Raw genomic sequence first — 16,456 nt, 5'->3', positions numbered from 1 at the left:
GCTCACCACCACCTGCTCAAGGGCGATTAGGGATGGGCAATAAATGCCGGCCTTCCCAGCGACACCCACATCCCATGAATGAATTTGAAAAAAGTGCTTTAGACGTCCTGAGATCATGAAAGGTGCTATATAAATAGGCTCTTTGCCCGTCCACAGTGGAATAAGCTAAACGGACTGTATATGCTGCACACAACGAAGGGTGATATTGTTGACCGCGCTCTCGGAATAATAACCCCAGCAAACATCGGTGCCGTCGAGGGAGCATGAGCGAAAAGCCCTGCAGTGTTTGGTTATGCTCAGAAAATTTCCCCAAATCAGATGTCAACTTGCCTGCATTTACGGGTGATCTTTCCACTTGCCTTCCAGGCAGAGCCATCCACCTCCCTTGCCTGGTTACCGCTCAGCTCCCCAGTGTAGCGACAGGCCTCTGCAGCCTGATCCTCTGGTCCTGCATCCTTCCCTGGGCTCCCGCGAAACTCCTTGTAAACACCCAACTGTTTCTCCACCGACACCAGCAAAACACTGCGGTTGCTGGCAATCTGAAACACAAATAGCAAATGGTGGAAAACACCCGCAGCCTCTGTGGTGAGGTAGAAACCGCGTCAACATGTCAGGTCGATGAGATTTTCATCAGATCCGCAAGAAGTTAGAGACTTAACAGTTTAAAAAAAAAAGAAAGACTTGCATTTATATAGCGCCTTTCAGGACGTCTCAAAGCGTTGTGCAGCTAATAAAGTACTTTTTGGAAGGTAGTCACTGTTGTAGTGTGGGAAATGTTGCAGCCAATTTATGCACCAATGTGATAATGACCGGATAATCTGTTTTTGTGATGTTGATAATTCCCCTGCTCTTCTTCGCAATAGTGCCGTGGGATCTTTTACATCCACCTGAGAGGGCAGGAGGGGCTCTCCTCCGACAGTGCAGCGCTCCCTCAGCACTGTACTGGGAGTGTCGGCCGAGATTTATGAGCTCAAGTTCCTGGAGTGGGATTTGAGCCCGCAACCTTCTGACTCTGAGGCGAGAGTGCTACCCACTGAGCCACGGATTTTTCTCCTCTGGCCCCCCCCCACTCCCAGCCAAGAAGGCAGCCAGAGCTGGAGACAAATGCCACTGTGTTTCAAAACTCAAATCATTTGGGGAGGGTAAAACGCAGGTTACTTCTGAGGCGCAACAGCGACATTCTAATGTAACCCCACTTTTTTAAAAAAAGGAGGGAGAGAGAAAACCGGCAACTATAGACCGGTCAGCCTGACATCGGTAGTGGGTAAAATCATGGAATCAATTATTAAGGATGTCATAGCAGCACATTTGGAAAGAGGTGACATGATAGGTCCCAGTCAGCATGGATTTGTGAAAGGGAAATCATGCTTGACAAATCTTCTGGAATTTTTTGAGGCTGTTTCCAGCAGAGTGGACAAGGGAGAACCAGTTGATGTAGTGTATTTGGACTTTCAGAAGACTTTCGACAAGGTCCCACACAAGAGATTAATGTGCAAAGTTAAAGCACATGGGATTGGGGGTAGTGTGCTGACGTGGATTGAGAACTGGTTGTCAGACAGGAAGCAAAGAGTAGGAGTAAATGGGGACTTTTCAGAATGGCAGGCAGTGACTAGTGGGGTACCGCAAGGTTCTGTGCTGGGGCCCCAGCTGTTTACATTGTACATTAATGATTTAGATGAGGGGATTAAATGTAGTATCTCCAAATTTGCAGATGACACTAAGTTGGATGGCAGTGTGAGCTGCGAGGAGGATGCTATGAGGCTGCAGAGTGACTTGGATAGGTTAAGTGAGTGGGCAAATGCATGGCAAATGAAATATAATGTGGATAAATGTGAGGTTATCCACTTTGGTGGTAAAAACAGAGAGACAGACTATTATCTGAATGGTGACAGATTAGGAAAAGGGGAGGTGCAACGAGACCTGGGTGTCATGGTACATCAGTCATTGAAGGTTGGCATGCAGGTACAGCAGGCAGTTAAGAAGGCAAATGGCATGTTGGCCTTCATAGCGAGAGGAATTGAGTACAGGGGCAGGGAGGTGTTACTACAGTTGTACAGGGCCTTGGTGAGGCCACACCTGGAGTATTGTGTACAGTTTTGATCTCCTAACTTGAGGAAGGACATTCTTGCTATTGAGGGAGTGCAGCGAAGGTTCACCAGACTGATTCCCGGGATGGCGGGACTGACATATCAAGAAAGACTGGATCAACTGGGCTTGTATTCACTGGAGTTCAGAAGAATGAGAGGGGATCTCAGAGAAACGTTTAAAATTCTGACTGGTTTATAGACTGGTTAGATGCAGGAAGAATGTTCCCAATGTTGAGGAAGTCCAGAACCAGGGGTCACAGTCTAAGGATAAGGGGTATGCCATTTAGGACCGAGATGAGGAGAAACTTCTTCACCCAGAGAGTGGTGAACCTGTGGAATTCTCTACCACAGAAAGTTGTTGAGACCAATTCACTAAATATATTCAAAAGGAGTTAGATGTAGTCCTTACTACTAGGGGGATCAAAGGGTATGGTGAGAAGGCAGGAATGGGGTACTGAAGTTGCATGTTCAGCCATGAACTCATTGAATGGCGGTGCAGGCTCGAAGGGCCGAATGGCCTACTCCTGCACCTATTTTCTATGTTTCTATGTTAAATGTCAAGGCCTTGGAGCGGGTGCAGAGGAGATGTACTAGAATGGTAACAGGGGTGCGTAACTTCAATTGGGTGCAGAGACTGGAGAAGCTGGGGTTGTTCTCCTCGGAGCAGAGATGGTTGAAGAGATTTGATAGAGGTGTTTAAGATCATGAGCGGTCTCGACAGCAGATCGAAAGAAACTTTCCAGTGGCAGAGGACACAGATTTAAGGTAATGAGCAAAAGAACTGGAGGGGAGAATTTTGTTTACACAGCGAGTTGTGACGATCCGGAATGCACTGCCTGAGTGGGTGGTGGGAGCAGATTCAATAGTAACATTCAAAAGGGTATCGGATAAGTACTTGAAAGGGAGAAATTTGCAGGGCTATGAGGAAAGAGCAGTGGGGGGGGGGGGGGGGGGAAATGGGACTAGTTGGATAGCTCTCGTTGGATGGGCCGAATGGCCTCCTGCAATGTATGATTCTGCGATAAAAGATGGTAGCCCTTCTCGTTCTCTTTCCCAGAACCAAGGTAAACGAGCCAAGCTGATCGCCTGCGACGGCAACCAGATCGACACCGTGTTTGTGGACCGGAGGCCAACGGAGACCGAGCGTGGGAAGAAGCTGGTAGGGCACCGCGGGGCTGGTGGTGGTCGCGGGGTCGCGACCCGGGTGGGCCAAGGGCCGTTTTACATAACCCCGCTTTCTGGCACCCCCTTGTTCAATGCGCCCCGCTCAAACCCCATTTGTAAAAAAAAAATAAAAAGCACTTCACCTGAGGCACACTTAGAAATAAAACAATTGCTGCCTCCTCCCTATCCGCCATGGCGCTCCTCCTCCCTCGTGTAGCTTTAGCGAGCCAGCCTTCTCTAGGAATAACTGGATCGTTTTCACGTTGGCAGGCTGTAACTAGTGGGGTGCTGCAAGGATCAGTGCTGGGCCCTCAGCTGTTCACGATCGATAGCAATGATTTGAACGAGAGCACCAAATGTGATGCATCCAAGTTTGCTGATGATACAAAGCTAGATGGGAATGTAAGCTGTGAGGAGGATGCAAAGAGACTGCAAGGGGTTAGAGACAGGCCAAGTGGTGAGTGGGCAAGAACATGGCAAATGTATAGAAATGTGAAGTTATCCACTTTGCTCGGAAAAATAGAAAAGCAGAGTATTTGTTAAATGTTGAGAGATGGTGTTCAGAGGGATCTGGGTCTCCTTGTACACGAACCACTGAAAGCGAACATGCAGATACAATTAAGAAAGCAAGCCTTTATTACAAGAGGATTTGAGTATAAGAGTAAAGACTGCAATTATGTAGGGCCCTGGTGAGACCACACCTGGAGTATTGTGTACAGTTTTGGTCTCCTTACCTAAGGGAAGGATATACTTGCCACAGAGGGAGTGCAATGAAGGTTCACCAGACTGATTCCTGGGATGGGGGGATTGTCCGATGAGGAGAGATTGAGTAGACAAGGCCTATATTCTTTAGACTTTAGAAGAATGAGAGGTGATCTCGTTCGGACATTAAAAAAATCTTTACAAGGCTTGACAGGGTAGATGCAGGGAGGATGTTTCCCCTGGCTGAGGAGTCTAGAACCAGGGGTCACAGTCTCAGAATAAAGGGTCGGCCATTTAGGACTGAGATGAGAAACCTCTTCACTCAGAGGGTGGGGAATCTCTGGAATTCTCTACCACACAGGACTATGGAGACTCAGTCGTTGAGTATATTCAAGACAGAGATCGATAGGTTTTTGGATATTAAGGGAATCAAGGGATATGGGGATAGTGAGGGAAAGTGGAGTTGAGGTAGAAGATCAGCCATGATCTTATTGAATGGCGGAGCAGGCTCGAATGGTCTACTCCTATTTTTTTTTTAAAAGTTCTTATGTTCCCCATTGAATTCTGCAGCCAACCAGCAGGAGAACACAGCCAGTCCTGTGCAGTGTCTCGAGAGTGCAGGCTTGAACCCACGACCTTCTGACTCGGAGGCGAGAGCGCCACCCACCGAGCCGCGGGTTTTCCCCCTTCTCCCCCCCCCCCTCCCCCTCCTCCCGAAAGCATCGGGTTCACGGAGGCAACTGGGACATGTAGGAAACGGTGAGTCAGATAGTAACAGGCTTCCGGAGGGTGTAGACAGACTGCTGAAATGGACAGGCATGTGGCGGATGAAATTAAACGCAGAGAAATCTGAAGTTTTGGTCGGAGAAATGAGGATAGGCAATATACATTCAGTGGTACAATTTTAAAGGGGGTGCAGGAACAGAGAAACCTGAGGTGTATGGATACCAATCTTTGCAGGTGGCAGGATTAGGTGAGAAGTGCTGTTAAAAAGCAGACAGGATCCTTTGGTTCTATCAGTCGAGGGATAGAATACAAAAGCAAGGATGTTATGCTGAACCTTTACAAATCAGCTGGAGTATTGTGTTCAGTTCTAGGCACCGCACCTTCGGAAGGATGTCAAGGCCTTAGAGAGGGTGTAGAACAGATTTTTAAAAATGTATTCGTTCATGGTATGTGGGTGTCGCTGGCATTTATTGCCCATCCCTAATTGCCCCTTGAGATGGTGGTGGTTAGCTGCCTTCTTGAACACAGATGGCAGTTGAAAGTCAACCACATTGTAATTTTCTTCCCTAAAGGACATTAGTGAACCAGATGGGTTTTTTACGACAATCCAGGTCACCATTACTGACACGAGCTTTTTTTATTCCAGATTTATGTAATTAAAGATACCAGGGATGAGGGACTTCAGTTACGCGGAGAGACTGGAACAACTGGTGGTGTTCACCTTGGAGCAGGGAAGCTTGAGGGGAAATTTGGTACAGAGATGCAAAATTACGAGGGGTTTTTGATTGAGTAGATAGGGAGAAACTGGTTCCAGTGACACATGGGTCGGTAACCAGAAGATGCAGATTTAAAATAATTGCCAAAAAAAGCCAAGGGGAAACACGAGAAAACATTTACTTACGCAGCGTGTTATTATGAGTTGCCACGCACTGCCTGAAAGGGTGGTGCAAGCAGATTCAATAGTAACATTCAAATGGGAATTGGATAAATACCTGAAGGTTTGCAGGGCTATGGGGAAAGGGTAGGGGGGAGTGGAGCTAATTGGATAGGTCTTTCAAAGAGCCGGCACAATGGATCGAATGGCCTTCAGTGGTGACCCTTGGGCTGCATTAACCAATTGCATTGGACTTGAGAGAGCGTCTCTCGGTCTGCTCTACAGGAACTAACGTGCTTTTTTTCAACGCCAGGTGATCTGCTGTGAGGGGAATGCCGGCTTCTACGAGGTTGGGTGCGTCACCACCCCGCTGGAAGGTAGTGCATGTTTTCCACAATGTCCTTGAAGCACCTTGCGTGAAACGAGTTCGGTGCAGACCCCTAGTGGCTGCACACTACTGTACGTTTACATTACCCCTCTCGCTTAAAGCAAGCCAAATGATGCTTTGGGGGAATTGATTCGGTTGGGGCGGAGTCGAGAAAGCTTCATGCCTAACCGTGCTCTACCTGCTCGCCCTCAAACCCCCCTTTTACGTCCACCTCATCCGAAAGACAGCATCTCCGAATTGTTAGTCTCGATTAGTAAGATTATTGTTATGACCTGGAATGCTCTGCCTGAAAGGGCGGTGGAAGTAGATTCAATGGCAGCCTTCAAAAGGGACTTGGATAAACACTCGAAGGGGATCCATTTGCAGAGCTACATGGGGAAAGAGAAGGGGATGTGGGATCAAAGTGACAGCTTTTTCAAAGAACTGGCACAGGCACGATGGGCCGAATGGCTTCCTCTTGTGCTCTAGATTCTAAGCGTCTGGAGTGGGGCTTGAACCCACAACCTTCTGACTCCTGAGTGCTACCCGCTGAGTCACAGCTGATGTCTGATTGTCGCAGAGTGACGATGGATTAATTACTGTTGTCGTTGCACAGAATTTTCCCCTCGGGGCGTAACATGGTCGGCGAGGGGGGCGGGGGAGAGTGCGAGGAACAGACCTTGCACCCCCTAAATATATCTATATATCAACCTGTTAACTTTACAAGAAAATAAGTGTCTTCAATGCTATTTTGCCCACTTCCCCATCTCCCCTGAAAGCACTGACCATTACAAGTATCTGGGTGCACTCAGAATGAGCACAACGGCAAGGAAACCAAGTGTTGAGAGTATAAAAACAGAAAATACTGGAAATCTCATCTGGTCAGGCAGCATCTGTGGAGAGAAAAACTAAGAGTTCACGTTTTGGGTCGACGACCCTTCGTCAGAACTGGCGAATGTTTGAAAAGAACACATTCTTAAGAAGCCCTGAAAGGGGGAGGGGAAGAAAGAACAAAAGGGAAGGTCAGTGATAGGGTGGAAGGCAGGAGAGATTCGAGAGACAAAAGGGATGATGGGCTGAATTGAAATGGTAATGGCCAGAGTTAGAAAAAGGTTAGTCGAGATAGGGTGTGAATGGTGGGATAATGCCCAGCTGCCATTAGAGATAAAGGGAACAAAAACATAAGATTGACGGGGGAGAGAAAGGGAGCCAAAGATGGGCAGAGGCTATGCTCTGAAATTATTGAACTCGATGTTGAGTCCAGAAGGCTGTAAAGTGCCTAAACGAAAGATGAGGTGCTGTTCCTCGAGCTTGCGTTGAGCTTCATTGGAACAGTGTAAGAGTCCGAGGCTGGAGAGGTCAGAGTGGGAGTGGAGCGGAGAATTAAAGTGACAGGCGACCGGAAGCTCGGGGTCACACTTACGGACTGAACGGAGGTGTTCCGTAAAGCGGTCGTCCAATCTGCGCTTGTAGAGGAGACCGCATCGTGAGCAGCGTTGGTAGTATACTTTGCCATGCAGGGTAGCGCTCCCGAGCACAATCTCGGCTCTACCTCACGCCCACACGCAGGCCAACGTTCCTGCTATGCTGCGGAGCCCCACAGCTGTCTGAAGGTCCCACACGGGCTCCTCACCAGCTTATAAATGGATGGAATTGCACGTGCGCGGAAATGTGAGTGCGCCGCGCAACCAGTTAAAGGGACCGCGCACGAAAAAGAACTTTAGAGGGAGCATTGACAGACCCTTCCTGGCCAGGCTGCTGCTCGTTCAGAGTAAGCGTTACAGGCTTTATGAGGTTTGGAGAGGGTTCAGAGGAGATTTGCTAGAATGGTACCTGGGAATGAGGGACTGCAGTTATACTTGGAGACTAGACCAGCTGGGGCTGTTCTCCTTCGAGCAGAGGAGGTTAAGGGGCGATTAATAGAGATGTTCAAAATGATGAGGGGTTTTGATGGAGTAAATCAGGAGACATTGGCAGGAGGGTCAGTAACCAGAGGACACAGATTTAAGGCGATTGGCTGACGAATCAGGGGGAGAAATGAGAATTTTTTTTGCACAGCGAGTTGTTGTGATCTGGAACGCGCTGCCTGAAAGGGCGGGGGAAGCAGATTCAATCGTAACTTTCAAAATGGAATTGGCTAAGTACATGGAAAGGAAAAAAACTGTTCAGGTTTACGGGGAAAGTGCAGGGGAATGGGACTAATCGGATAGCCCTTTCAAAGGGCCGGCACAGGTACGATGGGCCGAATGGTCTCCTGCTGTGTGCTGTAAGATTCTTATCTGAGTTAACAAGGTTTCCTGTTTTTTGTTCCTTGTAGCTGGGTATTCGGTTCTCGGATGGAACCACCCGGGTTTTGCAGGAAGCACGGTGAGTAGATATTCGGAGGGCTTGAGTCCCATGGCAACCAGTGAGGAATGCTGCAGGGCAATGGCAGTGATTTTAAAAACACCCACTCCTATGGCCCATATGACACTCTATTTTTGTCAGGCAAGGGTATTAAGGGTTACGGAACCAAGGTGGGTAAATGGAGTTCAGATACAGATAAGCCACGATTTAATTGAATGGCGGAACAGGCTCGAGGGGCTGAATGGCCTACTCCCTTTCCTATGGTGCTGTGACATGTGACCACCCCCCAACTACGAGAGCTTTGCCTCTTCAGAGTTCAAGCAGTGGGCACCCCCTTGCTCCAGTGCGAGAGGCATTTCCTAATCAAGCTCTCGTGCATAAAGAGGTGAGTTTAACAGTGTTTCAGCTTTGAGTCACCCAGTCCCAGTGGGGGGAAGGACAGTGACCCATTGCACCACCCAGTCCCAGAGGGGGAAAGGACAGGGTGTGACCCACTGCACCACCCAGTCCCAGAGGGGGGAAAGGACAGTGTGTGACCCACTGCACCACCCAGTCCCAGAGGGGGAAAGGACAGTGTCTGACCCACTGCACCACCCAGTCCCAGAGGGGGAAAGGACAGTGTGTGACCCACTGCACCACCCAGTCCCAGAGGGGGGAAAGGACAGTGACTGACCCACTGCACCACCCAGTCCCAGAGGGGGAAAGGACTGTGTGTGACCCACTGCACCATCCAGTCCCAGAGGGGGAAAGGACAGTGTGTGACCCACTGCACCACCCAGTCCCAGAGGGGAAAAGGACAGTGACTGACCCACTGCACCACCCAGTCCCAGAGGGGGAAAGGACTGTGTGTGACCCACTGCACCACCCAGTCCCAGAGGGGGAAAGGACAGTGTGTGACCCACTGCACCACCCAGTCCCAGAGGGGGAAAGGACAGTGTGTGACCCACTGCAACACACAGTCCCAGAGGGTGAAAGGACAGTGACTGACCCACTGCAACACACAGTCCCAGAGGGGGAAAGGACAGTGTGTGACCCACTGCACCACCCAGTCCCAGAGGGGGAAAGGACTGTGTCTGATCCACTGCACCACCCTGGACAGAAAGAAAAGAAAGATTTCCATTTATGTAGCATCTTTCACGACCTCAGGATGCCCCAAAGCACTTTACAGCCAATTAAGTACTTTCTGACACGTAGCCACTGTTGTAATATAGAAAAGGCAGCAGCCAATTTGCACACAGCAAGCTTCCACATACAGCAAAGTGCCTATGACTAGATAATGTTTTTTTGTGATGTTGATTGAGGGATCAGTAGTGGTAAGGACACCAAGGAGGAACGCCCCTGCTCTTCAAGTCTCGTTCACCCGTCATCCCCTGTGCTCGCTGACCCTCGGTTCCCAGTCTGGCAATGTCTCAATTTTAAAATTCTCATCATTGTTTTTAAATTCCTCCATTGCTTCGCCCCTCCTTATTTCTGTAATCTCCTCCAGCCGTAGAACCCTTCCGTGATCTCTGCACTCCTCCAATTCTGACTGCTTGCGAGTCCCCAATTTTCCATCGCCCACCAGCGGTGGCCGTGCCTTCAGCTGCCTTTGCCCTAAGCTCTGAAATTCCCTTTCTGAACCTCTCCTCCCCTCTCTTTCTCCTTTTAAGACGCTCCTTAAAACCTACCTCCTTGACCTAAATCTTTGGTCACCTTTCCTAATATTTCCTTATGTGGCTCGGTGTCAAATTCTGTTTGATAACGCTCCTGTGAAGCGCCTTGGGACATTTTACTATGCTAAAGGCGCTATATAATTATAAATTGTTGTTGTTAATGGAGGAATCTGCGGGTGGGGGAGATGTGAGTGAGCTTTTATTCAAGCGGTGGTTATGTGAGGGGCGTGGGCACTATTGACACCTGTGTGTGTTTGGCTCCGTAGGGTGTTCCTTTCCCTCAGAACGAGGCCAACGCCATGGATGTGGTGGTACAGTACGCCATCCAGCGCCTAAACTTCCAGGTCGAGGACATCATCGTCTACGCCTGGTCCATCGGCGGGTTCACAGGTACGGCCTGCTCCCCTGACCGCTCCTCACCTCCTTGCTCCTGACTGCTGCCCAGCGCCCTGTAAGATTAGGATCACAGGTTACACACACATACCCAAAAGGGTCTTAGGATTCGTAAGGTATTTTATTAAAGAGCTACAGTTTTAAAGCATAATCAGATACCACATACGGTTAAGATAGCGATAGACATATAGCCTGTGACAGTTGAGAGAGGTCTTGCGTGGAGCGAAACGACCGGACGGACAGACAGACGCAGGGCGAGGAAGAGCGGTGATCTTGGATTGGTGGATCCAGGCAGTCTGCGGCATCGGTCACCTCTGTTGGGTTGTTCCTCGAGCTGTGGGAGGTGTTAGGCCATCAGTCAGCATTTGTCCTCCTCAGGAGGTTAAGACTTAACCAAGGTATTAGGTTATCCAGTCAGCATTCATCCACCCTGAGAAAGCCTGCGCCCCTGACTGCCTGCTTTCCCCTCTCGGTCACCCATTTTTATACTTTATTTCGATGGGCTGGTGGATATCTGGTGTCAATCATCTTTCACCCATCCTATAGTCCCAAGTACCGGGGAAAGTGTACTTGTGAGGTCATTTTCTTCCTCAGCTCTGTCTAAATGTCATGTTGCCCTTTCAAGAGACAGCTTGTTTATCTTTAAGGCTTCTTGCTAAATCCTTTATCGCCATAACTAGGCCTTGAAGGCCTGTGTTTCTGTCTTGTCTTGCTGTGACCTTTGCTCTCGGTGATGCTGAGCTTGGCACCAGTATTTCTTTGATAAAATCATTATTTCTTTTATAATTCGCAAAGTCTTTGGGTTGAAGGATTTCTTGCAGCCCTCTGCTGGAGAGCGCGTGCCTGCGTGGGTGGGTGGGTGGGGGACAGGATCGGGGTTGGGCTGCGATGCTCTGCCGGTCTCTCGTGGCCCGCGGGATGTTCCGGAGCTGGTTTTCCCGCTCCCGGGGCTGTTGGATCACCCAGTCGCTGCCGGACCAGGCGAATCGGGAGGGGGAGGGTGTGAGTCTGCTCTCTCGGCTGTCAATAAAAGATCCCGCGGCCGCTATTTCGAAGCAGAGCAAGGGGAGTTCTCCCTGGTGTCCTGGCCAATATTTATCCCGCAAGCAAACATCAGTAAAAACTGATCTGGTCGTTATCACCTTGCTGTTTGTGGGAGCTTGCTGTGCGTAAATTGGCTGCCCCGTTTCCTACATTGCAACATTGAATACACTGCACTTCCCTGCACGCTCCCCATTGGCTGTAAAACGCTTTGGGACATCCTGGAGTTGTGAAAGGCGCCAAACAACCTTTTTCCTTCTTTTCTTCTGTCTCTTTTCCTTTTCTTCTTTTTCCTCTTTTTCTCTTTAATGAAGCCTGCTTGATTTGTGTGTCCTTTTAATATTGAGGGCAGGCTTCCTTTCAAACGTGCCCTCGTTTCCCAACCCTTCTCCCCCCCCACTCCCCCGGGATCTTCCTGTGTTCGCTGCACTCTGGCGCTCCGATAGCCCAGGGACAGGAAAATCTGCCCTGCTACATCGTGGCTCGCTGCCCACGGAGCGGTGCCGCACAGAGTCGGGAGCAGAGGAGAGAAAACAAAACAAACATACCAACAACGACTGACCGGTAAAGACCATCTAGTCCATCGAGCCTGACCCACACAATTGCGATCTCTTGTGTGTCACAATATACACGAACTCTACCCACCCAAAGCCATGTGATCTCCAGGGAGAGGCAGAAAAAACATATTTTAAAAACCCAGGCCAATTTGAGGGGAAAAAAAATCTGGGAAATTCCTGTCTGATCCGCCTAGGTGATCGAGACAAATCCAGGAGATCACCCTGGCCATTAAATTCCCTGCCTTCTGTAAGAAGTGATCTCCACCCCAGCCAGAAACAAATCCAAAACGATTTGTTAGTTCAATTCTTCTGTCGTTCACTATGTATAGTTATTCAATTTAACAGCAATATCTTTTCCCCAGCTACTTGGGCAACGATGACCTACCCAGAGATCAGTGCCCTGGTCTTAGATGCTTCCTTCGATGACCTTGTACCCCTTGCCCTGAAGGTCATGCCGGAGAGCTGCAGTAAGTAACCTTTAACCTTTTCGCCACCCTTTGAATTGGAGAGAAATCGTTGCGTGGGGGTGGTGGGGAGGGGAAAGGTGAAAGTAAAAATGGAGGGCAAAGAGATAACTAGAGATGGACAGAAAGGTAGTGAAGATGAGCAGAAAGACAGTTGCAGTTTATCTGGCCATGACGAAGCCATGGGGAGATCATCTATAATGTATCTACATGTTTAAGGACATTTGCTTTAATGTATTCACATTGTAACTGCATCCGTGCAGTGCCCAAAAGAGGCTACTATATAATATAACGTCCGCTTGTTTTAGTCTGGTATATTGTCAACTGAAGCTCCTGTTATAGAATCATCATAGGCAGTCCCTCGGAATTGAGGAAGACTTGCTTGCACTCTTAGAATGAGGCCTTAGGTGGCTGAACAGTCCAATACGAGAGCCACAGTCCCTGTCACAAGTGGGACAGACAGTCGTTGAGGGTAAGGGAGGGTGGGACTGGTTTGTCGCACGTTCTTTCCGCTGCCTGCGCTTGTTTTCTGCATGCACTCGGCGATGAGACTCGAGGTGCTCGGGGCCCTCCCGGATGCACTTCCTCCACTCAGGGCGGTCTTTGGCCAGGGACTCCCAGGTGTCGGTGGGGATGCCGCACTTTATCAGGGAAGCTTTGAGGGCGTCCTTGTAACGTTTCCTCTGCCCACCTTTGGCTCGTTTGCCAAGAAGGAGTTCCGAGTGGAACGCTTGCTTTGGGAGTCTCATGTCTGGCATGTTATAGAATAGTACAGCACAGAAGGAGGCCATTCGGCCCATCGAGTCTGCGCCAGCCTCTTTCGAAGAGTTAGTCCCACTCCCCCTGCTCTTTCCCCATGTCTCAGTTGTTGCTCAGTGGGTAGCAGACTTGCCTCTGAGTCAGAAGGTTGTGGGTTCAAGTCCCACTCCAGGAACTAGAGACATAAACCTAGCCTGACACTCCAGTGCAGTGCTGAGGGAGCGCTACACTGTCGGAGGTGCCGTCTTTCGGATGAGATGTTAAACCTCTCAAGTGGACGTAAAAGATCCCATGGCCACTATTTATCCCTCAATCAACGTAACGAAAATCTGGTCAATATCACATCGCTGTTTGTGGGAGCTTGCTGTGCATAAGTTGGCTGCCGCGTTTCCCACATTACAACAGTGACCAAACTTCAAAACGTACTTCATTGGCAGTAAAGCGCTTTGAGATGTCCGGTGGTTGTGAAAGGCGCTATATAAGTACAAGTCTTTTTATATTCTCTGGAGTTTAGAAGAATGAGAGGTGATCTCATCGAAATGTGTAAAATTCTTAGAAGGCTTGACAGGGTAGATGCTGAGAGCCTGTTTCCCTTCACTGGACAGTCTAGAACTAGTGGTCTTAGTCGCATGGGGTCCACCATTTAGGACTGAGTGAGGAATTTTTTCCATCCAGAGGGTGGTGAATCTTTGGAATTCTCTATCCCAGAGAGCTGTGGCAGTTCAGTCTATGAGTATATTCAAGACTGAGATCGATAGTATTTTGGATACTAAGGGAATCAAGGGATATCTAAATAGCTAAAGTAAATGTTGGTCCCTTAGAGGATGAGACTGGGGAATTAATAATGGGAAACAGAGAAATGGCGGAGACTCTGAACAAATATTTTGTATCGGTCTTCACGGTGGAAGACATTAAAAGCATCCCAGTAATTGATAATCAAGGGGCTATTGGGGTGGGGGAACTTAAAACAATTACTATCACTAGAGAAAAAGTACTAGGCAAACTAATGGGACTAAAGGTGGACAAATCCTCTGGACCTGATGGCCTGCATCCTAGGGTCTTAGAAGAGTTGGCTGCAGGGATGGTGGATGCATTGGTTGTAATCTATCAAAATTACCTGGATTCTGGCGAGGTCCCAGCAGGCTGGAAAACCTCATGTAATCCCCCTATTTAAGGAACGAGGGAGACAGAAAGCAGGAAATTCTAAACCAGTTAGCCTAACATCTGTCATTGGGAAAATGCTGGAGTCCACCATTAAGGAAGTAGTAGCAGGACATATAGTCAAGCAGAGTCAGCATGGTTTTATGAAAGGAAAATCGTGTTTGACAAATTTGATCGACTTCTTTCAGGATGTAATGAGCAGGGTAGATAAAGGGGAACCAGTAGATGTCATCTATTTGGATTTCCAGAAAGCATTCGATAAGGTGCCACAAAAGATTACTGCACAAGATAAGAGCTAACGGGGTTGGGGGTAATATATTACCATGGATAGAGGATTGGCTAATCAACAGAAAGCAGAGAGTCGGGATAAATGGGTCATTTTCAGGTCGGCAAACTGTGAGGTGCTGCAGGGATCGGTTCTGGGGCCTCAACTATTTACAATCTATATTAATGACTTAGATGAAGGGATCGAGTGTAATGTAGTCAAGTTTGCTGACAATACAAAGATGGGTGGGAAAGCAAACTGAGGAGGACAGAAGAAATCTGCAAAGGGATATAGACAGGCTAAGTTGGTGGGAAAAAATTTGGCAGATGGAGTATAATGTGGGAAAATGTTAGGTCATCCATTTTGGTAGGAAAAATAAAAATGCTAATTATTTAAATGGGGAAAGATTACAAAATGCGGTGGTTCTGAGGGATCTGGGGTGGGGGGGGGTCTTTGTACATGAAACACAAAAAGTTAGTATGCAGGTACAGCAAGTAATCAGGAAGGCAAATGGAATGTTGGCCTTTATTGCAAGGGGGATGGAATATAAAAGTAGGGAAGTCCTGCTACAATTGTACAGGTTATTGGTGAGACCACACCTGGAATACTGCATACAGTTTTGGTCTCCGAATTTAAGGAAGGATATATTCGCACTGGAGGCAGTTCAGGGAAGGTTCACTAGGTTGATTCCTGAGATGAAGGGATTGTAATGAAGAAAGTTTGGGCAGGTTGGGCCTATACTCGGAGTTTAGAAGACTGAGAGATGATATTGAAACGTATAAGATTCTGAGGGGGCTTGACAGGGTAGATGCAGAGAGGATGTTTCCCCTCATGGGGGAATCTAGAACTAGGGAGCACAGTTTCAGAATAAGGGCCCATTTAAAACGGAGATGAGGAGGAATTTCTTCTCTGAGGGTCGTGACTCTTTGGAATTCCCTACCCCAGAGAGCTGTGGAGGCTGGGTCACTGAATATATTTAAGGTGGAGATAGACAGATTTTTGAATGATAAGGGAGTCCAGGGTTATGGGGAGTGGGCAGAGAAGTGGAGTTGAGGCCAGGATCGGATCAGCCATGATCTTATTGAATGGCGGAACAGGCTTGAAGGGCCAAATGGCCGACTCCTGCTCCTATTTCTTATGTTATTATATGGGGATAGTGCAGTAAAGTGGAATGGTGTTAGAAGATTAGCCATGATATTATCACATTGCTGTTTGTGGGATCTTTCTGTGCATAAATTGGCTGCCGCATTTCCCACATTACAAGAGTGAACTACACTCCAAAAGGCACTTCATTGGCTGTAAAGCGCTTTTGAGTTGTCCGGTGGTCGTGAAAGGCACTATATAAATGCAAGTCTTTCTTTCACGTCCCTTTTATCCAATTCCATTTTCGAAGGTTACTGTCGAATCTGTATCCCCCTCTGTTGCGTGTTTTCTAATGCTCGTGTTGGGCTCGAACATCCTTCGATGGTCTCGGTCGGTAACTCTCTCTCTCTTTCTCTCTCTCTCTCTCTCTCTCTCTCTCTCTCTCTCTCTTCCCTTGTGTCGTCTGTAGGGGGTCTCGTCACTCGGACAGTTCGGGATTACTTGAACCTCAACATCGCAGAGCAGCTGTGCAAGTGAGTCAGTTCTTGTCGAAGGTCGTGCACCACCCCCCCCACCCCCCCAGTATCTCTGCGGCCAGCTGGCTTTGCGCAGGATTATCCAGGACCCTTCGCCAGCCGCTGCGCTCCTACCAGCTGGAGATTAGTGATGGTCCAGTGTGAGGTCAGAGGAGTGTTGGCTATCTCGGCTGCGGCCACTGCTGCTTGTTGACGTGAGCCTTTTGTTATTGTTTATGATGTACTGAACCACCGTTGGCGGCCGTGCCTTCAGCTGCCTGAGCCCTAAGCTCTGGAATT

General features: G+C 48.6%; 1 protein-coding gene across 1 annotated transcript in view; it reads left to right on the top strand.

The window, feature by feature from the left end:
* abhd16a (abhydrolase domain containing 16A, phospholipase) overlaps positions 1-16,456 on the top strand; it is an 85,791-nt gene that overhangs the window by 46,133 nt on the left and 23,202 nt on the right. Inside the window, exons 9-14 of the mRNA XM_070861288.1 lie at positions 3,145-3,246; positions 5,867-5,930; positions 8,238-8,287; positions 10,185-10,308; positions 12,272-12,376; positions 16,111-16,174. Coding sequence (XP_070717389.1) covers positions 3,145-3,246; positions 5,867-5,930; positions 8,238-8,287; positions 10,185-10,308; positions 12,272-12,376; positions 16,111-16,174 — 509 coding nt within the window. The remainder of the gene's footprint in view (positions 1-3,144; positions 3,247-5,866; positions 5,931-8,237; positions 8,288-10,184; positions 10,309-12,271; positions 12,377-16,110; positions 16,175-16,456) is intronic.

This window comes from Pristiophorus japonicus, chromosome 19 (assembly GCF_044704955.1).
Source record: "Pristiophorus japonicus isolate sPriJap1 chromosome 19, sPriJap1.hap1, whole genome shotgun sequence".
Classification (NCBI taxonomy): Eukaryota; Metazoa; Chordata; class Chondrichthyes; family Pristiophoridae; genus Pristiophorus; species Pristiophorus japonicus.
This window is presented reverse-complemented; position numbering and strand designations above follow the sequence as displayed.